Raw genomic sequence first — 27412 nt, forward strand, 5'->3', positions numbered from 1 at the left:
CATCTGATATTTCTGATTATTTGTTATCCGATAAATAACAAAATCAGAAACTCAGACATTTTTTTTATTATTATTTGTGTTTAGAGGCATTTTTTGAGAAGCTGGAACCATGAAATTGCATTTGACATGACATATGCATGAAAAATAAGAACTATTAACAAAAAATACCAGCATGTTTTTGAAACATATTACATAGCTATATTTTAATCGACTGACTAATTGCTTATCAGCTAACTGTTTCAGTGTAGTTTGTGTTCATCTATATTACGTTATGATGTTTATTTTGAAGCGACGACAGAAAAATGAAAGCGGAACGAAGTATCTTGTTGCACTACGGAAATATTTTCGTGTAACAGTCGCTGGCAGACGCCCGATTCCGTCCACTCGCAGTAGATCGTGGTAAGGAAATTTGTTTATAGAGTAACAGCGCCACACTTAAAACCCTATATTACGTTAATTTGTTCTTAAGGTCCTCTGGGTATTGTTAATATAATGCGGTAGATTTAATGTCAGTCAGAAAGCTAATGGAGCGGTTATTAGCTAACTAAGCTAACAGACGGCTGCCACCGTGCGTCTGTCAAACCAGTCCTTCCACTGAGCTCATTGTGCTTTGAGCTGTGATTCAAACACAGAGAATCGCTGGACGCGCAGGAAACATGACGAGTTTTGCCAGCAAAATGTTTAGTAGGGTCGACAGGGTGTGTCGCCACCTGCCAGTGGCGCTCAACACCTTCCTGGTTTTCTCCATTACTGGGGAGGTGAGCTACCTGGTCCTGGTTGAGGCTCCGCTGGAGGCGGATCAGAAGAAGACGGAGTGGTCCTCATGGTGGAAGATGATTCACCTGCTGGGCCAGTACTTCCTGCTGGGAAACATCTGTTGGAACGCCCTGCTCTTCCTCAGAACCAGCCCCAGCATCAAGGGGGTGTTCCTGGGTGGAGAGGGTATTGGCCAGGGGTGGAGGTAAGGAAAGAGCAGCCTGGAGATGGTTATAGACCTGACAGAATCAATAGCCATTAGAGTTTAGCATTATAGTGGTATTGTGTCTTTGCCTGAATAAACAGTAAACTGCATGCCCAACTGTCTGTGGACACCTGTACTTGCATACCTGTGTGCTTCTGGTCTTTTCCTTTTGTTAAATACAACATATTTGTGTTCTTGCAAGATCTCTGAATCCCCTTCACAGAAAACATGATTAACCAGATATACACCAGCTTGTTGTTTAAAAACATCTCTGAACCTAAATATTATTTCTTATCATAACACAGGTACTGCTATACATGTGAGACACACACTCCTCCACGCTGTTCTCACTGCTACGACTGTAAGGTGTGTGTGCTGCGGCGGGATCACCACTGTGTCTTTTTTGGCCAGTGTGTTGGTTTCCGTAATTACCGGTACTTCCTGTGCTGCTTGCTCTTTATGTGGTCTGGGCTCCTGTACGCCACACTGATGAACGCAGAGGTCTTCATTGTCATACTGAAGGAGGGGGTGACTGTGCACAGCATCCTGCTGCTGCTCATACCGTGGATCATGTTAGTTTCAGGTAATATCTGTTATCTGTCATCTATATTTGCTATAACTGTGGTAAATAAAGTATAAATCTTACAGTTGTCTTTCCTTCTGTATGCTCTTTTAAAAATAGATACAGGGATCTCCTTAATTAAACCCTGTACGAGCCCTTACACACAACAAACCCTTGATTCTTGCTATTTACTTCTTTGTTTTTCCTGTGTCCTCTACATTTATCTGCTCACTTGATAAATGTCCGGTTATATTGTCCTCTTAATCACCCACATTGTTCCACAGGGAACAGCAGTTGCATTAATTAATATATGTGGATGACACTTTAAAAGTCAAACTGAGTAAATAGTGAATGGGGAAAAACAGTGCTTTCATCCCTAGGGGAATTCTTGTCTTTTATTTAATTTTATACACACTGAAGGTTACTAATCGCTCTTTAATTATAAAACTGGACAGATACTGTCTTTATACCTCTGGTGTATAACCAAAGTCAGGAGTGTCATTACTAACTGTGTCTGTTTTATGTGTCCTAGGCCAGGTCTCTGCACGTGCCTTTGCCTTCGCCTTCATTGCAGACACATGCGTGGTGGGCTTTCTGCTGGTGTCCGCCTTCTTCTTCTTCCACCTCTTCCTGCTGTTTCGGGGACAGACCACCAGGGAGTGGTACTCATCCCGCCGGCCCTACAACCTGGGACTCCAGGGCAACCTGCGTCACACTCTGGGCATTCGCTGGTATCTCTGCTGGCTCTGCCCACTCATCACATCACCTCTGCCTGGAGATGGGATAAACTTCCAGGTCACAGGATCCCTGGAACCTTCCCGGTAACAGCTGAAAATCTGAACATTAACAGGCTGCACATCTTTACTCTAGTAGTGGTGATGGGGATTGTTACTGGGGAGCAGCAGCTGGGAAGGTCACCTCAGTTCAAGAAGAGGTAGCTTGGGTTAGGAAGAAGTTAGAACAGTGTGTGGTTGCTAAAGATGTTGCCGGGTCAAACTCTGTACCAGTCTCTTCTCTGTAGCCCCTGTGCTGGGGCAAAGAAATTGTGGGTCTGCTGTGAAAAGATGCACAGACTTTCACCGACAGATAGTCGGTACACTCAATGAGGCTGGCCTCAGAATATTAACACAGAAATTAGCAGTGTTACTTTGGCAACCTGAGTGCTGAAAACATATGTAAACAACACTTGAAACAAGAATGTATTTTGTTGACCATGAAAAATGTATAAACCCTAATTAACAAGCACTCACATTTGCTGACTATGACTCTTGGGAAGTCGGTGTGTTGGAATTTCTGACTACTTAACTCTCACGCTTAATCTGCCTAAATTTGGCGTGCACTGTTCGTAAACATACAATAGGATTATAAAAATCACAGCCATTACACTGGATTTTGCCAGTGAGACGGTAAAACACAAATAAGGGGTTCACAGTGATGTCTGAACGCCTAGTGTTCCTGTTTACAGACTAATGTAAAGTTATTTGGTGTATACAGTATTAAGAAACCTACCTATAGATGTCACGTGACTCTTCCTCCATGTTTCAGTGAGGGACTACTACAAACCAAAATTAAACCTAAGTATATAACATGACGTCTGCTAGAGCAAAGCTGTCTCTCATCTTTTGCCATCAGTATACAGGTTAGTATACAAATTGACACAATACATTTGAAATGCTTCTTTCACAGTTTTTCCTAAATATATATATTTGAATTGTGATGTGTTCAGGTGCCTGTTTGTTTTGATTATATTTTATTTGGTCTTATGTACTCTGGATTATGGACGCTGCTAACATGTTGATGGCGTCTGAACTTCCATTACCTCATCTTCTTTCCTCTTCCTCTGCGTTATGTGATTTTCTCTTTGCCTTAAATTAGAGTGAAATCTTTCAAGCCTTTCTTTTAGACAACAGATTGCACCACAATCAAAACAGTTTACATGTTGTTGCTTTTTATTCTAAATATATATGTCAGCTTTCTTCCTTTTCTTTGTTTTGTACTATTTGGGTCACATCATTTGATGTGTTTCTGCTTTTTGAAATCGCTTAAATAAATTTCATGAAGGGACACTCTGGAAAAAAAAGTTGTATTGTTGTAATAATTATAATTAAAACATGAAATTTGGGTTTTAAAATGTGTGTTCTGATTTAGTAATGATCACTGACTATTAAAAGAGCCCTATATGTCTATAATAGAGAGGTGAGGAGGCTACTCTCAAACTAGCAGTAAACGATATAAGTGTGATTATATTTAGACCAATACAGATTTTGGGACCATCCTCAGATATATTAATAGATGAATATGTTTGTTTCTTACCTGTTTATAAACACATGTTTGTCTTGTGTTATTACAGCCGTTAGTTTCTAAACCCAGCTAGCTGCTGCTAACTGCTGCTAACTGCCAGGTGCACAGTAACCTGCGGGCTTCCCGAGCGTGACAGGGCAGGTTGTTACACACAGTTCAACTAGCTGCTAGAATCATATTAGTTTGTGTTTAATTTCTAAAATTATTGTATTTAATTTCTAAATACGCATCAATAGCATGAGCTATTTGTCGGAGCAGTATAGTAACTTTTACTAAAGCTAACATTAGCTAGCCAGCTAGCGTTACCCGTTAACCACTTAGTGGTAATGTTAGCTAACTAACGGTAGTATTTAGCTAGTCAGTGAAAATGTAGCGTTAGCTAATTAAAGGATATCTGTGTCTTAAAAGGCTCAGACCTTGTCTTCTATAAAGCCGTGTTAATGTGTGCAACTCTTGGAATATATTAGCTTTAGCTAGCCAAAAATGTCATATTAATAATAATATTTTAATGTATTGGCATTATTGGCCGGCTGTAGGTCAGTCACAGTGAGTTAGCTATGCTAATTAGCAATACCTTACACTTTTACTAATGTTATACTTGATGGTTGCAGCATTATCCATATTACAAATTTTAAGTTAATGCTGACTGCTGCAGAGTCGAAATCACGCTGAGGGTGAGTTATCTGATGATCTTAGTCTGAGAAAGCATTAATATTGGTTTCTTCAGAAAAAGGCTGTTGCCTGTTGTTAAAAGAAGCATGCACTAGGTTGTTCCACCATGAAACATGAATTAAATTGTGTTTTATGTGGTATTACAGCTTTATAAAGAAGTGAACATTTTCTCTGGATGTGTCCTACAAGCTGTGCATCACCCCTGATGGTGGATCATATGTTGATCTGAAGCAGGAGGAGGGAGGAATAAACCCTCAGGATGGACGACACAGAAGAAAACATGTGAGTGATGTTCACTGTAGGAACCTACATCTAAAATCTTTACAAGTTTACTTAGCAGCAATTTATGTAACTTTATCTCTGCTGTGCTTTTGTGTGTGTGTGTGTGTGTGTGTAGGACACTGAAGGAGATGCTTGAGGTTATAGCTGAGCTGGAATACAGCCAGAATCAGCTAAAGGACCTGAATGCTGAGATGAGACAATGGCTGGATGTTGCAGATGATGATATGGCAGCACTGCGCTCAGAGAATGCTGTCCTCAAAACACAAGTGAAAACGTAACTAGTTACACATGACTGTCTGACTGTCAAACCTTTCGCCGCAGTCCTCTTTTATGTTGATTATCTGTAATTGTGTTTGATCTCTATGCTGCCTTGAACACAGTGAGTGTGTGGACAGTAACTACATAACTGTTCCTATTTTTTTCTTTGTTGTTCTGTGCTTTCTTTTCTTGGTTTGTGGTTTTAAATCAGTGTCTTAACACTTTGGTTATTCAGGACCTTGTGTTTGTGTGTCTGTCAGCCTGGAGAAGACCATCAGTGCAGCACAGCAGATTGAAGCAGAGCCCTGTGGCTCCCACCTGTCAAATGATCTGGATGTGCAGAAATGCAGTGGTATAAAGATTCATAGGTTGGTGAGTAGCCAAAATCAATATTGTGTTACGGTGTAAAAAGATATTTTGTGGATATGATGCTGCCTTTATTGTTGATCATGTCTAACAGTGAATTAAGTTTAGAAAAAAACCCTTCATGCTGTTGAGTTTTTGTGCAGGAGGAGGAAGCCACCATGATGAAGGAACAAAATAAGAAACTGAATGCAGAGGTATTATGTTATTCATCTTTCACACAACAACCTTAATCTGTATTATACTGGAGCACTGGGCCAAAGTATTCTGTGATCCCATTTAATTTCAGTAGGAATTGTGCTGATGGCTTTTGACTTTGTTATCAGCTTTTCATGTTGTGGATAGAGGTGGTGCATAAATTAGACAACTATTTCCACATTTAAATGTAATTCTGACCTTTTCAGCTCAAGAGCCTCCATCAAGAGAGAGAACAGGACAAGAGTAATTTAAGCAAGTTCAAGGTTGCAATCCAAACTCTGGAGGTAACACCAGGAATTAAAACTTGGAGATGTATAGTTTTCCATACAACCAGCTCCCGTTAGTTTCTTAAAACCATCAACTAGGTCCTGATTGTTAATTCAATGTGTTTCTTTCAGAAAGGAATGGGGGAGGCTGACATCTGGCTGCAGGATAAGGATGATGTTATTCATCAGGTAGAAACAGTGACAACAGCACTAAGCAGTGACTTAACAACTAATAATAATTAATATAAATTATTAAATTTAAATTTGATGTTCAGAGTGATAATATTTATGGTTCTGTATCTTTTCGCAGAAAAACTTGAAGTTAAAGTACTTAGAGGAAACCATAGAAGAATGTTCCAATTTCATAACAGTAAGGTTTTAATTTATTAATGCTGATTTTTAGTAAGAATGTACACATTGCATTCTTGTAAAATTACTATTACTATTGCAGTCATATGATGTTCTAATGCATTATAGAACAGACTGTAAATGTACAGGTTTAAAGTTGACCAATGCCAGATGTAACTACACAAATAACTATGCATGTCATGATAAATAAATGCAGGAAACCATGAAATTAAACAGTCCACATACTTTTTCATGCCACTGTATTTTGTTGTCGCATCGTGTTTCTCTGCCCCAGGAACTGAGGCTGACGAATCAAGAGCTGAGGAAACAGTTGGAGGACAGACAGGATGAGGCTGCATTGTAATACACCAAATACTCTTACTGTTTATGAATACCATGACATAGACTGAACCACATGTTTACATCCACACTAAAATGTGTGCCTGGTGTTGGTTTGCAGCTTTTCTATGAATGACCAAATCGGACAGAGGGAAGGATTGCCCAGTCCCGTTCTGTCCTTTGCAGAGGAAATCAAGCTGCTGGCCTCCTCGACTAAAGTGAAAACCAGCACACCACAGTACAAACATCTAAGACATGTATGAACTCCCTCTGAGTCGTGTTTACACTGTTGATTCTTTTAAATTATACCATACATATTAACCCGTTGATTTTCCTGTACTTTTATAGGTGACTATGATAGTGTGTGTGTGTGTGTGTGTGTGTGTGTCACTACAGAGTGTGTCAGACAGCAGTGAGATGACTGTAGACTTTGACAGATTAGTGGTACTGTGTTTTCAGGGAGAAACTGATGGTGAGGAGCTGCTGAAATCTCCAAGTCTCACGACCAAAAGGTACTTCAATTTCATTAGAAAGTAGTTTTGGGCCCTAAGAGGGAGCATTTCGGTGTTGGTGCTGTGATAATATTTCTGATTCATATAAGCCTCCTTGTAACATTAAAACCATTCATTGCTCAGTGTGCAGTGATTTTATTATGGTTACAACTGCTGAATCAAACAACTCCAGAGAAAACAGTGATTTGTCTAAATGCATCTTGTTTTTAATGAATTTGTGACGCTCAGAGTTGTAATCATCACTTTTCTTTGGTAAAAACCACAGTAATAACAAGATTTGTCATGAAAACTATTTAATTTTTGTCCAAACTGTATCTTTTAATGAGTGTTAGAAACGTTTCTCCTCCCACAGAACATGCACATATGTTGCTGTCTGAATACCTTCTCCTGGTAACCCCTAACCAGTTAGGACACCTCTGGAGAGCTCTTACATTTTGGTGGAGATGATTTCCTTATTTAGGAACATGACATGTTGAGTGACATACTCTAGTGTGTCACTCTGTGAAGCTTTGACCAGCTTCCTATTCAGAGATGCTCGATAAATATGACTAAAGACTTTAGCATGTACAAAAGGAAGAAAGTGTAGGAACATTATATTCTTTTCTGGAACATGCATGATGATCACACAGTTTTTCTCTTCTTTTTCCCTCCCTTGTTGTCGTCCCCCTGGTTTCTCCATTGTTGAAGGTGTGCAGGTACCTTGAAGACAGCCGTCCATAAAGTTGGAATATTTATACTGTGCATTTTCCTTTTTGCTGTTTTGGGCTTTGTGACTTCTGGAATCTGTGCAACAAAATACGACTTGTTTTCCATCAACACCTTGTGGAGAAGTGCACGTCTGATGTTACAGCCTTACTGCAGAGTGCACTATGGTGCCTTACCCCCTATGTGATCTTAATACTCCTAGTTATGAATGTGTCCATTCACATCTCTGATTGTTAGTTGTTTATTGTAGTTGAACACAGCACACAATAAAAGCTTTATTGAAGAGATTCTCGTTTGTTCAAACACTTTTTAGTAAAAAGTCTATGACAAAAAATGCAGAAAAGACATTTGACACATTAAAACATGAAAATTATATTCAGATTAATTTTCTATATTTACCCAAAGACAATTGTCAAACACAGCTCCAACTGTGGTTGCACCTACTTTGAATTTAAAAAAACTATTAATTCACATTTTAGAAAAGGTCTGTCCTGTTTGCAGCTACATATCAGACTTGAACTGAAACAAAAATGTTTCATTAAGATGCACAATCTAATTCATTTCAAATAAATTCAAAGTCAATATATCTGTTTTAAGAATTCTTCTTCATCTGTCGTGATTTACAACTTAAGTAAAATAAGTTTAAACTTCAATAATCATTAATTTAACAGAAACACATAATAACCTTTATTATTATTATTATTATTACTATAAGGAGGTTTGGCCAAGACATTTATTGGAGAATTATACATATTATTAATAAACTTATTAGTTGGTGTAAAAGCCATGCTTGCAATGAATCGTTGGCAGAGTAAAACACTCACATTGTGGACGCTCATATATTTGCACTAAGTCATTTCTTTAATTTATCGGATCAGTTTGTTGAACACTGGCGGATCAAACGTGACATTTTAGAGCCACCAGCTCCGCACTTCCTGGTTGGTCGTGTGTCATGACGTCACTGCTCCCAAGGCTTAGGAACTAACATCTTCCCCTGGAAAACACCCCTATTCCCAAAATCATAAAGGGAGGACCCGATCTAGGGCAGGAAGGATGCGATGACGGCGTGAAACGATTCATGTTTTCACGTCGGGTGCCTCGACTCAACATGTCTGCTGGAAACTGAAGCCTGTGGATGCTGACATGCTGATGGCAGCACTCACATCTCCAACATCCTCCTGCACCGTGGATGGAGATTAAAGCCAGAAGAGCTGAAAGACGGTAAAGCAGAAAAAAAATAAAAACCAGAGCAACAGGCCAGTTGAATCCAGTCTGTGACGAGAGGACCGGGCTGTGTGTGAGAGGAGTCTCGGGGGCGGCGGCGGCGACATGTTCTGAACCGGAGAGCGGCGGCGGCGGCGGCGGGATGAAGGCGCCGAGGAGACCGAGGCAGCCGCGGCGACTCCGCCGGTTCTGCGTGTGTGGAGTCGGTCTGATCGCAGCCGCCTGGATCGTCCACTTTAGTGATGTTGCAGGTGCTTGAAATTATATTAAACTATTATGATGTCAGATTTTAAATTAATCAGTTGTTGTGTTATTTAGCCTTTAATTATGAACATTATCATTATGTAAATATTCGTTTTTAATACTCATACTGTTAATAATACTATATAGTACCAACACAATAATCTACAGTGCAATAACTTAAAGTAGTGTTATTAGTAGTAGTGTGTGTGTTTATATGACACTTTCTCTTTTTTAAATCCCCAAGGACCCACTGTGGATGGTGGCATTTCCATGTCCAAGAGAGAAATCATTCAGAAAAAAGAAGACACCAACCAGACGGACAGTATTTCTAGATCTGGTGAGACAGCTTATGACTTGTTTATGATTAAGGAAGAGTTTTGTCATGTAAAACAAATGCAGACAGTCACATGTGAACATGTTAAGTTGTAAAGAGTTTTTTTTTTTTTTTTTGTAGCCGTCCTAAATTAAAGTTTGGGCTTGGATATTCATGCATTGATATATGTACAGTAACTGTACCAGTGTGTGCAGAGACAGTGTGAGAGTATGCTGCTCCAGCTCTATTAATGTGCTTCATCTAAGTCTGTCTCCTCCATCCATTGATCCATCTCTCCAGTTCATCTCATTCTTCATTTATTCAAACTCTGCACATCTAGATGTTTAAACACAGTCTTTGAGGGACCCAGTTGCTAGGAAACTGAATGTTGAATTTGCAGTTGGATGCCACGTGCATATAGAGCTGTCCGTCATAATGACCTGATGATGCACTCATCAGCAGGTCTCTCATCACTTGGTTCTGTGTTTGGAAGACAAACAGTGACTGAATCTGATGCTTTGATATTGAGATGAAGAGATTTTGTAGTAAAAAAAAACGTATTGCCTCAGGAAAATACAGTGCAGATTATCTTCAAGACCTGAAAGTTATTTTCTTCAAATTAAACATATTTTTATAAAGAGCATCATCCTGCTCTTGGTGATGAAATATATCGTTTGATCTTGGTCTACATGTGATGCATCTTAGCCTCTAAATGCACGGTATTTTCCTGTGCATGGTCTCATCCAGTCTTATCTCATTTGTTTCATTTTGCCATTTGTGACGTTCATCTTCAGCTGAGATTTTTTAAGTCCTGACCATGTGGGTAAAGCCTCTTGAAATGCAAGTTTCCAGATTAGCCTTTTGCACAGCGTTATAATAAATGTCTTTTTTTTGTTGTTGTTTGGGCTTCTGTGCAAGACAGAGTAGTCTGGCAAAATACTCTCTTAGACGTGGACAGAGTTTGACTGTGATGCATTATCTAACTCATCTGAATCAGATCCACCTGAAGGTTTTTTAAGATTTTGAATGAAGTAGGAAAGAGAATCAGTATAAATGTGTGGATGTAGATATTATGAGAGACAAGTGGAGCGATTTTAAAGAACTCAAGAAGAAACTCAATTATAATGGAACTGAAATGGCTTAGTCACATGACCGGGTACTCCACTTTAATGCAATCTGTCTTGGCCCCTGCCTCTGTTGCCATGGGAAACACAACCACATCACCCATCTTGGGTCTCACTCACATTTCACTCTTGCAACACACAAGTGACTGGAGGTGAAGGGTAGAGCCACAAGAGCTTATTGCAAACGATTATTTAAATTGTTGATTCATCTGTTGATTATTTTTCCATTGCAGTTTTTCTCATTTGCTTAAACACGTCTGTCTACTTTGACACTGTTTCTAAAACAGCCGGCTGAAACAGACGACAACTGGCCAAAATCACACATTTTGTTTTCAGAATGTTCTTAAAATACATTGAAGATATTAAAACATCAACAACAACAACAACAACACAGCTACTGGAAAGAATCGCAATACGATGTGTATCATGATATCACATATATTGGGATAACAGCAACACAGAGGTGGCATCTTTCACAAATGGATACTTAATGAGTGATTGTTGAATGAAGAATTGTGTGCAGGAGGTTGCATAGAGGTGAATTAGAGGTTCAAAATTATGCAAGTAATTTCTAACAGACAAAGCAAGTTTAGCAAACAGATATTACAAAGTGTTTTACAGGAAGAAGAAAACCCTTAATGGCGAGTTAAAATAAGAAGTGTTGACAGAGGGAAAAGAATAATTATGTACATTAAACACACAAAGTTAACGACGCAGAAATAACCTTGACATTTAGTGGGAGTCTGTTCTGAAACCAAGCAGCAATAAAAGAGAAAGAGTCATTTCATTTTTATTCAGTGTTGACCTTGCTGTGGAGAATTGAGACTCCTCAAAGTCGAAATGTTGCAGATTTTCTGTCTGATTTCTCATTTTTTTATAATAAATCCTAAAATAAGACAAAAAAACTTTGGCAATTAGATGAAGCACAGTTTTACTTCATGCAACACACTGATATTGCACTTTGTTGTATTTGCTGTTTAGCATCAGCTGTTTCATTCATTCTTCACACTGGCTCAGTCACAGCAGTGGGGTTAGCTGCATTATTTTACTACAAGCCATTTTATCCTGTGTAGGTTTTCATTTGTTGCTTTATTTTGATTGATAATGTTCAAGTTTACTTGATAAAGTCTTTGTTTTCTGTGTTAAACAATATCAGATGTTTCAAATGTCATGTGGTGGACCCTCCACTTGAACATTGTTGTTGTCAGGATAAACCTGAACCTGCGTCTCTACATCTCTTCTGCAGCTATCAGTGAGTTTCCTGAAGACATCTTCACTCAGGACCAGAGGAGACAGGGAGCAGTACTGCTTCACGTTCTCTGTGTGAGTATTTGTTCGGGTGCCGAGCCAGAATTCGAAAAGAAAGAAGCTTCAGTTTAGCGCATTAACTCACAAGTACACAGACTGTATAAGTCATGCAGCCTGTGATGGATCTCTTGCATTTTACAGGCTATTTATATGTTTCATGCACTGGCCATCGTGTGCGACGTTTACTTCGTGCCATCTCTGGAAAAAGTATCAGAGGTATGAACTAAAGACATAACTAGTGTGGTTGAAAATGTTGTTTTTATTTCTAAATTCATAATTGATGTTTTCTCCATGTGTCCAAGCCTCTTATGAAAGCATCAGATATTTTTTAACCTTTAAACCCTTTTAAGGATTACACTGAAGTGACTCAATACTTTTTCTTACTGTCAATAAATCCTTTAACCTTTAACCCGTGTCCTGCAGAACCTTGAGCTCAGTCAGGATGTTGCTGGGGCGACTTTCATGGCTGCTGGGAGCTCGGCCCCCGAGCTCTTCACCTCTTTGATTGGTCAGTATATGACACTTGTCTGATCAGTAACTCTCTCTAATAACTGCTACATCAGCACTCCATTTATCTGCAATCGTAATGGGGGACCATGTTACCTGAGAAGGAACAAGAAAAGTCAACTGAATGTAGTCAGCTGATTAGCATTTGGTAGACTGAAAACAAAGATGATGTTGATTTTGCTGTTTTACTTCCCAGACCTGTAAGAGAGGATGTTTCTGATTGGACAGGAACCAAGTTTATTGGTCATTACTGACGTTAACACTTAGTGACGTGGTGGTTAGATTACAGAGATGATACTGGACCCTTCATATACTGTATTTCAAGTTGAGCCAGTTATTAGCTGCTATGTATTTGCCAGAAACCCTTAGTTCTAAATCCATGAAGCTTAAGAATATTAAATGCATCTGAAATGATCTCTTTTACTCTCAGAATAAAAAACTGTCTTTTACAAGAGGTGATATTCATGAAATATTCCATAATCAGGAGTTTAGAATAAAGATATCTTCCAGGCCCCTGTGGTTATAAACTGAAGATTTAATATTTCTGTTCAGAGGAAAGATAAACTACATCTTTGTTTCTACTTTATATCCTTCATGTGTATGGGAGGCAGATATAATCATTCTTTCTGTCACAACACTGTCACATTTAATTATTCTTTGCTTATGATTTATGACTCTTTCCTGTTGTGTGTTTGCAGGGGTGTTTATCACGAAGGGAGATGTGGGAGTGGGAACCATCGTGGGATCAGCAGTGTTTAACATTCTGGTCATCATTGGCATCTGTGGCATCTTCTCTGGACAGGTACACCCACATAAATACAGGAGCAACTCGCCAGTTATTATTCAGATAGATATTTTTTATTTGTTTGTTTCTTCTTTCTTCTAACGAAAATACTTTCAGTAACTCGCACAGTCATCACAGGATGAATATGACACATAAGATGAAGTAATAGAAATTAACTTTGTCCATTCTCTCCAGACTATATCTCTGAGCTGGTGGCCTCTGTTTCGTGATGCGGTCTTCTACATCCTGTCCATAGTGGTGCTTATTCTGGTGAGAAGACCTGTGGCATAACTATAAGAACAAAGACAGCAGGGTTATAGACAATCCCCTGAATTGAATTGTTAATTGTCTTTGTATGTACTGAGCAGTGACATGCGAAAAATGCATTGTTTATCCATTACTGTCTGTTATAGTGGAAGAACTACTAGTATATCTTTGAAGTTTATTTTTATTTTATTTTCAGGTGATCTATGATGAAAAAGTTGTGTGGTAAGAATCAAACAAAATGTTTTGACTAATCAGCTCCTGTTTGGATATGAGATCAACAACATGTTATGTGCTAATGTGATTACTATGAATCTGTGTTGTTGTGCATGTGTCAGGTGGGAGACCATCATCCTGATCTCCATGTATGGCATCTATATAATCATCATGAAGTGAGTGACGTTCTCTTCCTCCCACATTCCCATCCTGTTTGTATCAAGTCACCACGCATGTCTCGCCCACTAAAAGCACAATGTCTGTGTTTGTGTTCTGTAGATTCAACAAATCACTGTGCAGCCTGGTGGAGCGACACTGCAGCAGGGCAGGACAGCCGTGTCTGAGCAGCTTGCGACGGACGACTGCTGTTGGAACCATTGGAGAATGTGACAACGACATGGTGCCTCTGAAGCCAGGTGCAGGAGCTCTTAGTACAGCTTGTGCATGTGTTTTTCAGTCTCTGAGCTGCGTTCAATAGACCTAGTGACACAGTTTAAGCTGTCAGTCAACATCATTTCTGTTCCTCTGTGAATTTGCAACTGGGTTAAATAGAACATTTTTATCCCTCTCTTCTCTTTCTGTGTTGTCTTTCTTTCTCCATCTACCTCCGCTTTACCCAGACTCGTGTGTGGTAGCCGGCCAAGACTCAGGGGTGGTGGCGATGGATGAGCTGCTGAACCTGCACCCCCACCAGCTCTCCTTCTCAGAGGCAAGCTTCCGCCTTCTCATCACCCCGCATTTCACCCCCTTCACCCGCCTGCGCATGGCAGGACGCATGGTCATCAACGAGGTACACTGCACGCTCCCTCGCCATAAACATAACATCAAGTTCCCGTCACGTCGAGTTTTCCGGCCGTGTTTGGTGGGTATTTAAATGTGCATGTGCAGCATTTTAAACATCAGCATGTCACTGTCGAGTTAATATTGGTAAAATTACTATAAATAGAGTGAAAGCTTACATGGTGCATTTAAACCAGAACATCTTGGGGGAAAAGAGCTGTCTGCAGATACCTTAAGTTATAGAGTTGAAAGGATGCACCTTTAATAAATAGCCTGAAAGATGAGCAAATGTGTCCTAGCACATCAAACACCATCCGGTTTGCTGTCTAATGCATAACATTATCTCCAAATCTCTGCTGCGTGTGTGCTTGCCATTTCCAGTTCCAAAATTAAAGTATGACTGCCAATGCTGCCTCTGCTCTCTGCCATGCCCTCGATCAACGCTTTCCAAATCCCCTCCGGTTAACGTGTCTGGCTGCCTAATCACTCATCCTGCCAGTTCTCATATTGTTGTTAGTCACAGATGAAGTCATTTCCATAAGCTTGCTGCAGTGTTTCTCATGTCAGTTTATTTTTTCCCCCTCTATTCCCTCACTGCATCCTGCCTGCGTCCCTCTCCACCTGCAGAGACAGAGGCTGATTCGGTCTCGGGTCGGCCCCGAGGAGGGCGCAACTTCAGGGGAGGAAGGTGTGGGTGCTAGCGGGCCCTGGGAGAGAGAGAACAGGACGGTGACAGAAGGAGACAGGCAGAGGCTGGAGGGAGAGAGGGAGAGGAGTAAAGAGAGAGAGGGGGCACCACCCAAAGAGGAAGAGGAGGAGGAGGAAGATCAGGAGGAAGGACAGAAGGAGAACGCCCCCTTCAAACCATTCACCGTGCCAGGTGAGTGGTGAACGAAGGCAGACACTCACACAAAGGCAGAATGGGGCTTTAATCGGCTAATGTTAGAATTCATATTTCTATTGCGTCATTGCAAAATATAAAATAATACTACAAAACAGAACATATGCAAATAAGAAGAACACATTTGACTCCATCAGATCCATGTTCAGATAAGGTGGAGTCTGTGTGTGACTAGTACCTGTCCACCCTGTTTCCCTCCTACTTCACACCTGTTTGACCAGCTACAGTGAAAATAGAGCCAGGGTGCAGCACTGGGAAGGTCTGTAGCTGTGATCAAGTATCCACCCCCCTGTTTCAGGACTGTTCGTATCACATTCACACTGCTACACACGTTCACACCTTGAAGCTGCACCTGAGACACAACAGGCTGATTCATAATTGATTGAGCTAATTAACAAGAGGTGACACCAAAACACACCCGGGCCATGTTGCATGGAATAATTTAGTTAAAGTTCAAACTAATGATCGCTGTGGGGAAACTTGTGTGTGTGTGTGTGTGCGTTGTCTTCAGATGGTTGGTGTGTGCGTCTGAAGTGGCTGCTCTCCTGGCCTGTGAGCTTTCTGCTTTACTTCTCCATCCCTGACTGCAACCTGCCGCGGTGGCAGCGCTGGTACCTTCTCACCTTCCTGTCCTCCACACTGTGGATAGCCCTCTTCTCCTACCTCATGGTCTGGATGGTACGAAACAGACAGGCAAAAGAGCTCACATGCACATAAAAACACATACACACCCACAAACAACCTCTCTTCTGTCTAGGTGACCATACTTAGCTACACACTTGGAATCCCAGACGTCCTCATGGGCATCACTTTTCTGGCAGCTGGCACCAGTGTCCCCGACTGCATGGCCAGTCTTATTGTCGCTCGACAAGGTGTGTATCTTTGATCTGTCTGTACCACATTTACTCTGTTGATTAAAGCCTTTTTATTGCCTTTGCTTCATGTGACACTACTGAATCAGAGTAAGTGATTAATACCTTTATGACACATAGAGCTTTCATTTAATTTAACAAATGTTATCTTCTTATCATACAATAGAGGGTAACAAATGACTGTTGACTGTGACTTTTCTGTCCCATAATTATATTTTTCACATCATAGAACTAAATCAGTCATACTGCATCATGACAGTGCATCTAAATAGGTACATTAAAAGTGTCATGAGTCAGGAAAAAGGATGTTTGGTTCTCTGCTCTACTTTGTGTTTGTGCTTATGTTAAATGTTGCAGGATTAGGCGACATGGCTGTGTCCAACTCCATTGGCAGTAATATATTTGATGTGCTGCTGGGCCTTGGCTTCCCCTGGGCGCTGAGGACTCTTATCGTCAGCTATGGATCAGTGGTAACAACTGTTTCCTCCACTCAGTGTCTTTTACAGCTCAAATATAGCAATATCCTCCTAATGCTGTCCACTGAGGGTGAATGGTATCAATTTACAGTTTTTGTTCACTGTCACCGCTCTTATAGTGTCGTTTTTTCAGCAAAAACCTCTAATATCTCACTGTACAGACAGTGGAGCATTTATCAGCTAATGAGCCAGATACTGTATTTCCTGCAAGAGTTGGTAGAGACTAGAAACAGCAAAAAGAAGCAATCAGAAGCAGGAACTGCAGAGATAGTTGGAAAACAAGCAGGGCTGTGGCTATGGTTGGCCACCCCTGACCTAGAATGTACAATATGACATAATTCTCTAAAGGGATTTTAACACGATGTGTTGAGTGTTTTGCTTTGTGTGTTTTAGGTGACAATCAACAGTAAAGGTCTGGTGTACTCAGTGATTCTGCTGTTGGCTTCAGTCACTCTTACTGTGAGTAGTTCTCTGTTTGCCACTTCACCCGTTCAACTCAACTAATTAATCAAGTTATTTCTGAGATTGCGACATAATTAAACAAAGTCAGCTCCAACATCAGCTACACGTTTTTCTTATCTAAGTTTTTATTTTTTATCTGATCTGTTTTCCTGCCAAGGACGGAAAGCTTTTGTTTCTGTTTTCTGCCTGTGGGATATATGAGATTACATTTGTGGCCCTGCAGCAGGAAATTAAACACGCTGTCTTTCTGTCCATCCCTCCTCAGGTTCTGTGTGTCCACCTGAACCGCTGGAGGTTGGACCGCAGGCTGGGACTCTGTCTCATGTTGCTATATGCCATCTTCCTCCTCTGCTCCATTGGCTTTGAGAGGTTGTAGAGGACACACACACACACACACACACACACTTATACTCAGAGTCACACAAAAAGACATATATAGTCAAATACTCAGATTATAAAACTGGTTTGACTTGTTTTCCACCTTCATTGCTGCAAATATCAGTCAGATGTGTGGACAGATGAATTTTCATTTCATATCACAGTGACTGTGCGTGTTTGACACAGGCTGCCTGAAAGCGACATTGTTTACCTTTGATAAATGAGTATTTTACATAGTTTTGTACTGAGCACCTCCAACCCAGAGTTTTGTGAAATCAGACCAGACTGATGCACTATGTCTCACAACAAATTTATAAAGTATTGAATTTGTATTCTGAAACCAAGACTATTGTATAAGGAACCCCAAAGTGTGTTAGTTTACTTATTATTACTGTATGACTGCCACAAGTAACCTCAATGACCAGATGATTATACATCCTGTACATTTATATAGTTGCTTCTCAGTCTGTGCAGGTATTTATGTAGTTTAATGTCAACCTTTTGTCCTGCCTTTGTGTTGTAGCTGTAAATCGCAATGCATGGCTGATCAACATGCTCCAGATAATTGCACTAAGCCACTGTTGTCTTGGCCTTGTACATAACACGCCCCTCTTCCCTTTTCCTAAAAGCTTCTGTGCCCAGAGGTTGTGTTTCTGTGCTGGAACAAAGGTGGCCGTATGCTACAAGGTGTTTTTTGAATGTCTGCGTTTGAAGAGAGTTATTGAGAGTATGTTTGTGTAATAAAACACTTTTGTTGTTCTGTGACAATTTTTCTGTTTTGATTGTGAGACGGATTAATGCTGACAAAAAAAACAACAGAGAAACATAAAAACGTTTTCTATGATGTATCTAATTTTTTGCATTTTCACAACAGAGTTTGGCTGAATTCTGCTAAAGGAGGACAGTGCATTAAAACTTAGCTGTTTTATTAGTTGATCTACAAAAGAGTTGCATTCATAGGATTTGTTATTTATTAAATCACGAACACACTTTTTAGATTGTTAAATATACTGTGTAATCTTTGTGCCCACTCTGGGACACAAACCTATCACTCAAAATAATTAATGTGACACATTCTGAGATTAAGTTGTATAATCATAGAGGACACTGAATGTTTACCGGCTGAAAAATTTCACTCACCCAGTTTGTACAGCAGCTGTTTCAATGACATCTTAAACAGAGAGTAGAGAAACTCAACTGTTAACATGTCAACCTGTCAATTTTCTCTATGTGGTTATCAAACGCAAAGATGATTCTTGTTGGACAGACGGAATCTAATTTATCTTTTTGCTGTTACAGTGACTTCACAAAGACCTTTCACAGGCTAAAAATACAATTTCAGCATGTTTAATAAATGGTTACCATGTGATGCACGTAATGGCTTTAACACTTTTGAAGCTACTGCAAACCAGACACATTGTTCATAGTGTTTTTATCACACAAACCTATGAACATTATGTGCTCGAAGAAGTAGACTAGTAAACGTTTTGCAGAGACAGACAGATGTCCTGTCAAATCCACATTACTTTGGGCAGAACCAGAGACAGCTACACAGAGCGGGTGGTTGAAGGGAGCTGTCCAAGTGCTGAAATCAGAGACCTCACTGAAAGAACGATCAGTCGCAACGACACAAGCAGAAACAGGCGGCCTTTTGAAAATCCACAATAAAGTAGTATTTTTACTGTTATTTAATATTCAAATGCCAACTGGTTTTAACTCTTCCACCATGTGTTTGATTTTTCAGCTGAAGGTAATGCTTCCATTTCCTCTATGTGCTCTTTACAGTACAAACACATCAGATATTCAACATAATGCAAATACATCTGTAAGCACGATTTTTTTGTTTTTGTTTGGATGAATGTGCTAATTATTATATATTTAAAGCAATAACAGTGGACACATAATTCAAATTGATTTTTATTTCAGTCACGCTAAATCAGCTTCAATACCAAAGAAATGTAAAAATAAAAATAGTACAACAAAGTACATAATTTTACAAATACTCATAATGGAGGTTTGACATATCAGAATAATCAAATAAATTCAAACATGTCACAGTCATAACAAAAATAGAAAAAGTCAATACAGTACATAGAATGCATTAGGAGCTATATACTTGAAGTGTTTGCTATACGATAGACTTTACAAAATTCTACTAGAAAAAACTCCCAATACCAATGGATTATCAGGTAATATAAAATGTAAAAAAAAAAAATACAAACAAAACATGATGTGAGTGTGTGCGCATTCATACAGGTGCAATCTGCATGCAAAACTGCTTCAGTGAGACAAATGATAAAAGCAGCTACAGTTTGTTAATGATTCTGTGTCATCAGTTCAGCAGCAGCTGTTGAAAATGTCAATGGATGATGTCACCGCCAAAAGGTTTTTTAAAAGGCTTGCACAAAACGTCTTCAAGAAGGACGCACCTTTTTATGGTTTCTAGTCATAGTAAAAGATGGAACTACCATCAGTTTCATTGATAGGAACAGCAATATCTGACTTATCAAATTTCATTTTTAGCTCTAATGGAGTAATGTGGAAAAATTACGTACTGCAAGTTTGTGTCTCTCGAGCCCAACCTAAGGTGTATGCTCAGTTTTATAGTGTTTGGTCAAAGTAACCGCTCTAGCCAGTAACACAATTAGCAATGACAAGCTAGTTTGGTGCAACCCTATAGTACTAAGGCCAAATGTTTTGTGCTAACAGCTTAACAGGTCAAAGCCACGTTGTTCTTGTTGTTTTGACCACATTTGTCCCACTGATGGTTTCAGTGATTATTAAAAGATCTGTGGGTCACTGCCATGTGTATTTCATGTGATGATGGACCTTGGCACTGACCAGCTCCCCTCAGGGAAACGTCTTTGAAAGATAAATGTTTCAATGGATCAGACTAAAGTACACAGACAAATGCCACAAAAGTCCACTTGAACAATAGCAATAATAATAATATTAGCAATAATATTAATAATAATAATCCTTGACCCTATCTGTGGTGATGTTTTCTTTCTCCTACATTACAGGAGTAAAAATAGATAATTTGGCAAAAAAGAAAAAAGAAAACTGTTGTCTTGATAGTCCACACTGTGTCTTTGAGTGTGAAAGGGTGCAGATAATTAGCTGTGATGCTAATCCGTTTGCTCTTGGGAGCTCCCATGGAGACAGCAGTTACTATGGTTACTGCATGATCTCTGTCTCTGCAACAGTCCAGGAATATGTGTGTGAACTGTATTTACGCAGCGGTATGTACGTGTTGAACGGCAGGCCTCTGGCACTTTGCAGGCAGTTTGGTAGTGATGGTCTGATCCCCGTGTTGACTGACCTGAGGTCTGTTTTGGTTTTGAGTCCCCCCATTGACACTGTAGATTCTAAGACTTCTAAAAGCTGATCTGCAATCTGGCTCTGCTACATCCTGACAGAGTCTGGAGCTCTGGACTGAGAGGAGGTCTGACGATCGAAGGTGGGGTCCTGGCGTAGAGGGGGCAGGACTTGCTACTGTGATGTCACTCAGGGCCGGAGTTCTGGTTCTGCTGGTATATGGAGGCTTTGTCCTTCAGCAGAGCCAGGCACAGGTGGCAGCTCCAGCTCCCTGGAAAATACACATCAGCACAGTGAGAAAGGATCAAGATTGAGGTGTATTTTTATATAGAAAACACATATTACATGATGTGTTCTCCCAAAACTTGATGTTAAAGCATGTTCACAAGAGTAAAACTTTTTGAAGATTGCATTTACGTCATAAAGGTCACATAGCCCAGTGAAAAGTTCTGAAAGTTCTCAAAACAAGTAATTAGAGGATAACGTAACAGACTGGAGGGGCTGGAGGTGCAAAGAAGGGACCTTGAGTGATAGACTGGGGGAAGGTAACCTTCCTGCCACCAACCTTTAACCCAGCACACAGTGATGATATGCAACAGAAAAACATGCACGTCCTTCAAGTTTGTCAATGTCTTCAGTAAAAGTTTTGGTGCCAGCTTACCCTCCGGGGGTTCAGTCATGGGTGGAGTTAGACAATACATGTGGTAACCTCTGTCACAGTCATCACAGAACAGCAGCTGGTCCTACAAAATCACAACATCAAGTTCAGTCTACTGATGAAACAAGAAGAGAAAACTGATTGGACAGAAAAGAGATAAAAGAGAAAAGAAACAGCACAAACTACTGTTCGTGTCACTAAGAAACAGCTCTGAGCAAGAAATAGATGCAAACATTCAATTATTGACTTCAGGTAAACTGAATACATTTTCACAATTTCTTTAGCAGCAGTCTGTGACCACTACCACGTGATCTTTGGAGACACTAAGGATTAATGTAAATTGAGCTCACATCGTTCTCTGAGGTGCCGCAAACATTGCAGCACTTGCACTCGATGCACTGCCAGCGGTAGGTCTTCACTGCAGCCATCATCACTGGTGTGAACTGCAGGCACGTCGGGTGGCCTGGAAGAAGGAATTAAATTTACACTCCAACAAAATAATATGACTAAGCATATAAGTTAAGTGGTTAAACTGGTCTGAGACAGTCTAATCTGAACAATAATAGCAGTAACTAAAGGGGGGTCAATGTTTAGTGAGCAATCTAAGTTCATACCTGAGCGTCCACAGTCTGAGCAGGACACCAGTTCTTCTGATTGGCCGGTCTTCTGGTTTAAGGTGGAGTCTCCCAGACAGAAGTCACAGTAATCGTTGGGCAGTGCCAGCCCGTTGGGACCCTTCTTAGTAGCTGAGCAGGGGAATGAGTGAAGACATGTTTCAGTGCACTTTAGAACTGTCACTTTACACTATGGGGTAGGACCAGTTAAATAACTCCCCATTCAACATCAAAACTGGTATTTAGAATATTAGTATTGCAACAATATAAATCAAATATTTGAAATTTTAAAGTACAAACCTGTGTTTGCCATCTCTGCCAACAACACCCTTTAATATCTATAACTGGTTGATGATGAACTAAATCATGATTCAAACTAGGGAATAAATGACAACTGACAAAACGCACTTGTTGGATGCATTTGCTAACATGGTGGCAGGTGTACAAATGACAACAACAGCAATGCCATGGATATGTAAAAGAAACAAAAAAGAAAAAAAAAGATGGATATATGCTTAAAAAAAAAAAAAAAAAAGCCAGGAATTCCAACTGTGCAAGCATGTTTCAGTTGGAACACTGAATCTGATCCCCAATATGGGATTCAAAATCAGTATGAAAATCCAAAAAATGAAGAGAGCGGAAAAAAAAGAATGAGAGAGAAAGAGAGACTTCCCCTGAACAAACACACACATGCTACATGGCATGCAACCAAACCTCCCTCCCCTCTCTTTCCGTCTCTCTCAGCACTAGAGTGACTCACTCTTCTGTTCCTCAGGCTGGCGAGGAGTGGGTGGTGCCTCGATCTCTTCGCGGTCCTCGCCCTCCTCCTCGGCCAGGTGAGAGTGTGTATAGTGGTAGCTCAGGCCAGGACGGTTCTTGTAGCGCTTCCCGCAGACTGACACACACACACACGGTCACACAAAAGTGTTATAGTGATGCCGGCTAATCCTAACTACCGTCCGAAAAGGCCCAGGTCGCTGTTCATCACCTCACAACGACTCTGTGTTACTTTTTTTAAACTTGTTTTTTCTTACATTGTTAATTTTTGGTTGACGAGATATTAGAAAACTCTTAGAGCGAAGTGAGCAATTGCAGTGAGCTACAGCCAGCAGGAAGTTACAGAGCACACGACTGTAATGTCAGGTAATATTTAAAACAAAAAACACATCCAGTCGGGCAACTTTTCCCAATTTCTTTGCTCACAATATTTGATTTCTTATTCTCACTCTTGCACACGTGCAGACATGCATCTCACACATGCACGCACACACACACACTGGTTACAAAGGAAGCTTCTACTCACTGTCACAGGCATAAGGTTTATCCCTCTCCTCCAGTGCTGCAGCTGCAGCCTCTGTTTTCTTCTTGCCATTCTTATCACTGCGACCCTACAGAACCCATTGAGACAGATGATTCACTTTTAAAACTTTAACAAGAAGATTGAGACACAAAACAGGAAAAACTGGGCTATGATGAGTTTGAAGCAAATTTTTACATTTGAAAAGGATTCGAATCAAGTTGTTAAAGTATTCTAACACATAACAAGGAATTTGCTTACAGTCATTGGTATCTCTCAAGGACAGTTTGAGAATGTGTTTAACAGACAAGATAAAGGAAACGTGAGAATGATGACAGCTATAAAGAAAGGAAAATGCAACTGGAGCTAAGAAATGTTCGCTAGTCCTTGAAAAATTACTTAAATGATTTTGCTAAAACAAAAATGTAACAACAACATGATGAAACTGATCAGAAATCTGTCTGACAGCAACTCTGACTCCACCTCTGAACATGACAATAAGCATGCTGAGTGGTTTCCAATCATGACACTGTGCTGCTTTTATTCCTAAACCCAACACAGAACTAACTGCAAGGCTCACCTTGGACTTGCTCTTGCCTCGTCTCTTGGGTGTCTCGTCCTCAAAGTCTTCATCATCCAGGTCATCCAAGTAGTCATCATGGTCCAAGACTCTCTGCAATGCAATAAGTCTTGTTGTAAATGAATGAACTCATTTAAAGTTTCATGCTTGGTCAAAACACAACTCCAAGGTGTTGAATGGTTTAATTTTGTCATTTGCACTGACATCAAAAACACTATGTTTTTAGCCTTTGAGCCTGACCTTGCGGATGCGCCCAGAGGATGTATGTGTAGCTGTAGACGTAGCCGGGGGCTCCACAGTGGCTTGATCGTCCTCTGGGCCACGCAGGTCCGATATGCCGCTCCTCCTGTCAAGGGGTTCCCCCTTCAGCAGTGCCTCCAGACTACTGCCATCCACCGCCCCAAACGCATCACGCTTCAGACCCAGCTCCAAATCTGCTGCACACACCAAGCACAACAGTAATGCATGCAATGGAATGACATGAACACAGAAACAGGTGGACACACAAAGATTCCCAATTAATTAACAGAGTAGAGGTTAAATAAAAACACATAATTACTATATGTATAGTGTAAAGTATCTATAGTGGATATTTAATAGTTGTAAAGTTCAACCAGCATGAATGAACCCAACCCTCTGACTGTTTTTGTAATGGGTTAAGTTGATCAATCAAATGCGATACCTGCTTTGAGGGGAGGGAAAGCCAAGCGGGGGTCCTCAGGCGGATGAGAACGCCGCTTCTTCCTCCATCGCCGGGCTGGATAAGAGTACAGCTGCCCTGGAGCTACACCTGTTGTGGCACAATTCAAACAGTACAACAGAAGAGCGACGTAAGTTCCTCTGCGCCTTGTAAGGTGTGTTTTCTGTGCAGATGGCATACAAACAAAAACTGAAAGCTTGACTGTAGATATTATTATTAATTAAAGACAAGAATCAATTCAGGCTCCAGGAAATTGAATCAGATAAGACATTAAGTAAGGAAAATATTTTGGTTTTAAGTGACATAAATATCAGACAAAAATAGACTTTCAATTGCTGTGTGTCAATAAATAATTTGTTGTTCAGATCACATAATTAAATTTTGTGGACCCTGTTGAGATGATCAAATGTGTTTAAGTCAATGTTTCTTTTTTGAATATAATTATATTATTAATAAGGATGTTTTTCCGGGTACTGTATCATCATGGTAAAACATAAAGTCTGTTTAATGAAATAATACATAATTTAATATACCTGCACTCCGGTGTCTCTTTTCCATCCAGATGTAACAGTTGGACTGGGCGACGCCAGTCTGAGAGTCCAGGAAAGGCATGAGAATGCTGCGCTCAGCACAAAGACGAGCATTGTAACTATGACATTGCTCCATGGCATCTCTGTAGTACTGCTCTCCCAGCCTGAAATATGAAAAATGTAGAAAACACAGGTAGGTTGAATAACACAAACCAGGACATGTGGCTTTTAAATTCAAATAATCTCTCTTTATTATTATTATTTAGCCATTTGGTCAAAAATGTTCATGTTACTGACCTAATTTTTATTCATGTTTAATGTGAAATCTAATCTCATCTCAGAAAATGTTCACGCAGTAACGTTAAAATACTGCTGTATAAGCTTGTATCCTCCAATATACTCTACATGATACTACAATATACTACATGATTGTACACAATTAGTTAAAAGACAGGAACATAGTTTCAAATCCAAACTTTAACTATTGTGCTGTTAGCATAGCCATACTGAAGCTAATAAAAACTATTTTGATCGTGTGATCACTTAAATTAACCTTCATGCTTTGCTTTCAAACTGCATAGCTCTCATACAATATATTTTATATGACTTAATTCAAGATTTTTTTCTATTTCTATTCCTTGCTATTATCATAACATGGCAGCCACTTCCATTAAAATGAATAATCGCGATGCTAGACGCGAAAATAACCGTCAGAAAATACATATTTACATTTCACTCGCAAAACATTGTGGGATGATAGTGCTCACAGACCGCACAGACTCGTGTTTTATTAGCAGGACACACAAACACAATCGTGGTTTGATCATAATACAGTAACAGTACCGATGGAGCCGTGTCAGAACAAAAGGTTGATTGTTAGCAAGCCTCTCGTCACAACAAAGCGCCCGCCAAGCTGACAGCTTACTACGAAATTAACTCTTTCTTCCATCTGAAGACGGCTCATTAGCAACAGTTAGATGACACAGTGTGCAAGACCGCCTTAAACACTCTAATAAGTGTCTAAGTTAGTGGTGAGAAGTGTCTAAAACGCAGCTCCACAATGGGTTCGCCTCATTCATATTTGCCTTCAGCTAACAAAGCTAACCTTAGCTCAGTGGATAACGTTATCCTCTTGGGACAATTACTATACTAGCTAGAGGGTGCGATGTTTACAGTTTCCTCCACTATACAGTACCACGACGAGTAAACGTCTAGACATTCATTTATCTCTAACGGATCGTTTTACTCTTGTAATAAATAAAGGTAAACTTACACTTTCACAACACTGTCGACGGCCGCCGCCATGTTTGCTTATTGCGGTTGTGAGAAGCGGCAGTGCGCCTGCGCAAGGATGTGAGCGCCCCTTACTGCCTCCAGAGGTAAAAAAAACGTCCAGAGCTGATCAGATGAGGATAAAAGCTTGTAAAAAACAACAAATGTTTACACCAGCCAGGGTAATAGTAGGTAAAAAGCCGTGCGAATGGATAATTTATCACCTAATCACTTAAGAATGCATGTTTGCAATTCATACTGGGCTCAAGATACAAATTTCGATCATGATATCAAGTGTTTGTCTAGGTCCACAAAAAAAGAATGAGTGTTCCAGTTTAGGACATTATTCTTGATGGGGGTATCTACATTGCTCCCCATTTCCAAAGTAAAAAATACAGTGTCAACACCATCCACAAAAAAATCCAGTCTGACTAAATGTAGGCCAAGTGTAAACCACGCCGTTGCATAATCGTATTTCATTTAATATCAACATTGGCCAATGTGTGAATGTCCGGGTTTGTGAATATCTGCAGCTGTAAATATTAATAAGCACTTTTCGGTTGGTTTTAAGTCCAGATGCTGTGCAGTTCCTATGTAGAAGATGAGTAAGAGTTGAACTAATGAACTGAGGTGCTTGCAAACAACACAAGTGTTGTGTTAAATAGGGATTTTGCACAATCTTGCAATCCAAACGTTGTCCTTGATAGTATCTAAATCACTAACTAGTTGTATTATTTACATTTATTTAGAATGGCCCACATTTATTTTATTAAATAAAAATCTAACTGTTTCACAATCCCACATGGCACTGCCATTGTCTGAGT

The 27412-nt window shown here is 40.0% G+C and overlaps 4 protein-coding genes across 8 annotated transcripts; 3 read left to right on the forward strand and 1 right to left on the reverse strand.

The window, feature by feature from the left end:
• The first annotated feature begins 361 nt into the window (after window positions 1–361).
• Window positions 362–3613, forward strand: zdhhc24 (zinc finger DHHC-type containing 24). Its single transcript, XM_026358519.1, has 3 exons — window positions 362–961; window positions 1267–1544; window positions 2056–3613. Exons 1-3 carry the CDS (start codon window positions 657–659, stop codon window positions 2346–2348), a joined length of 876 nt encoding a protein of 291 aa, XP_026214304.1. The 5' UTR covers window positions 362–656; the 3' UTR covers window positions 2349–3613.
• A 302-nt stretch (window positions 3614–3915) lies between these two features.
• On the forward strand, window positions 3916–8047 carry LOC113161028. 2 transcript variants are annotated; one of them, XM_026358518.1, is made up of 12 exons: window positions 3916–3965; window positions 4643–4778; window positions 4894–5052; window positions 5297–5408; window positions 5546–5596; window positions 5804–5881; window positions 5996–6052; window positions 6174–6233; window positions 6507–6571; window positions 6672–6807; window positions 7010–7062; window positions 7750–8047. In XM_026358518.1, exons 2-12 carry the CDS (start codon window positions 4756–4758, stop codon window positions 7952–7954), a joined length of 999 nt encoding a protein of 332 aa, XP_026214303.1. In that variant the 5' UTR covers window positions 3916–3965; window positions 4643–4755; the 3' UTR covers window positions 7955–8047. The 2 variants fall into 2 exon arrangements, with proteins under 2 accessions (XP_026214303.1, XP_026214302.1); XM_026358517.1 differs by lacking the exon at window positions 3916–3965 and adding an exon at window positions 3976–4498.
• A 759-nt stretch (window positions 8048–8806) lies between these two features.
• Window positions 8807–18377, forward strand: slc24a6a (solute carrier family 24 member 6a). Of its 2 annotated transcripts, none has more exons than XM_026357953.1 (17): window positions 8807–9242; window positions 9479–9571; window positions 11918–11994; window positions 12121–12195; window positions 12403–12487; window positions 13185–13288; window positions 13466–13540; window positions 13734–13759; window positions 13873–13926; window positions 14030–14166; window positions 14371–14540; window positions 15158–15410; window positions 15943–16109; window positions 16189–16303; window positions 16661–16773; window positions 17173–17238; window positions 17507–18377. In XM_026357953.1, the coding sequence occupies exons 1-17, from the start codon at window positions 9134–9136 to the stop codon at window positions 17615–17617; spliced, it is 1830 nt and encodes a 609-aa protein (XP_026213738.1). In that variant the 5' UTR covers window positions 8807–9133; the 3' UTR covers window positions 17618–18377. The 2 variants fall into 2 exon arrangements, with proteins under 2 accessions (XP_026213738.1, XP_026213739.1); XM_026357954.1 differs by having other exon boundaries at window positions 14371–14459.
• Window positions 18378–19523: 1146 nt separating this feature from the next.
• LOC113160799 (zinc finger protein ubi-d4-like) lies at window positions 19524–26747 on the reverse strand. Of its 3 annotated transcripts, none has more exons than XM_026358225.1 (11): window positions 26590–26747; window positions 25320–25480; window positions 24769–24876; window positions 24327–24520; window positions 24087–24179; window positions 23513–23597; window positions 22970–23104; window positions 22210–22341; window positions 21946–22058; window positions 21599–21680; window positions 19524–21208 (listed from the first exon to the last, which is right to left on the reverse strand). In XM_026358225.1, exons 1-11 carry the CDS (start codon window positions 26619–26621, stop codon window positions 21123–21125), a joined length of 1221 nt encoding a protein of 406 aa, XP_026214010.1. In that variant the 5' UTR covers window positions 26622–26747; the 3' UTR covers window positions 19524–21122. The 3 variants fall into 3 exon arrangements, with proteins under 3 accessions (XP_026214010.1, XP_026214009.1, XP_026214011.1); XM_026358224.1 differs by having other exon boundaries at window positions 24327–24523; XM_026358226.1 differs by lacking the exon at window positions 22970–23104 and having other exon boundaries at window positions 24327–24523.
• Window positions 26748–27412: the final 665 nt, after the last annotated feature.

This window comes from Anabas testudineus, chromosome 10 (genome assembly GCF_900324465.2).
Source record: "Anabas testudineus chromosome 10, fAnaTes1.2, whole genome shotgun sequence".
NCBI lineage: Eukaryota > Metazoa > Chordata > Actinopteri > Anabantiformes > Anabantidae > Anabas > Anabas testudineus.

Coding starts and splice junctions, on each gene's coding strand:
- zdhhc24 (XM_026358519.1), top strand. CDS start 657: ATGACGAGTTTTGCCAGCAAAATGTTTAGTAGGGTCGACAGGGTGTGT. Junction 962..1,266: donor GGTATTGGCCAGGGGTGGAG/GTAAGGAAAGAG, acceptor ATCATAACACAG/GTACTGCTATACATGTGAGA. Junction 1,545..2,055: donor GTGGATCATGTTAGTTTCAG/GTAATATCTGTT, acceptor TATGTGTCCTAG/GCCAGGTCTCTGCACGTGCC.
- LOC113161028 (XM_026358518.1), top strand. CDS start 4,756: ATGGACGACACAGAAGAAAACAT. Junction 5,053..5,296: donor CTCAAAACACAAGTGAAAAC/GTAACTAGTTAC, acceptor TGTGTCTGTCAG/CCTGGAGAAGACCATCAGTG. Junction 6,808..7,009: donor AGTACAAACATCTAAGACAT/GTATGAACTCCC, acceptor CTGTGTTTTCAG/GGAGAAACTGATGGTGAGGA.
- slc24a6a (XM_026357953.1), top strand. CDS start 9,134: ATGAAGGCGCCGAGGAGACCGAGGCAGCCGCGGCGACTCCGCCGGTTC. Junction 9,243..9,478: donor CCACTTTAGTGATGTTGCAG/GTGCTTGAAATT, acceptor TAAATCCCCAAG/GACCCACTGTGGATGGTGGC. Junction 14,167..14,370: donor CATGGTGCCTCTGAAGCCAG/GTGCAGGAGCTC, acceptor CGCTTTACCCAG/ACTCGTGTGTGGTAGCCGGC.
- LOC113160799 (XM_026358224.1), bottom strand. CDS start 26,621: ATGGCGGCGGCCGTCGACAGTGTTGTGAAAGT. Junction 24,524..24,768: donor TTTCCCTCCCCTCAAAGCAG/GTATCGCATTTG, acceptor TGGTGTGTGCAG/CAGATTTGGAGCTGGGTCTG. Junction 21,209..21,598: donor CATGACTGAACCCCCGGAGG/GTAAGCTGGCAC, acceptor TGTATTTTCCAG/GGAGCTGGAGCTGCCACCTG.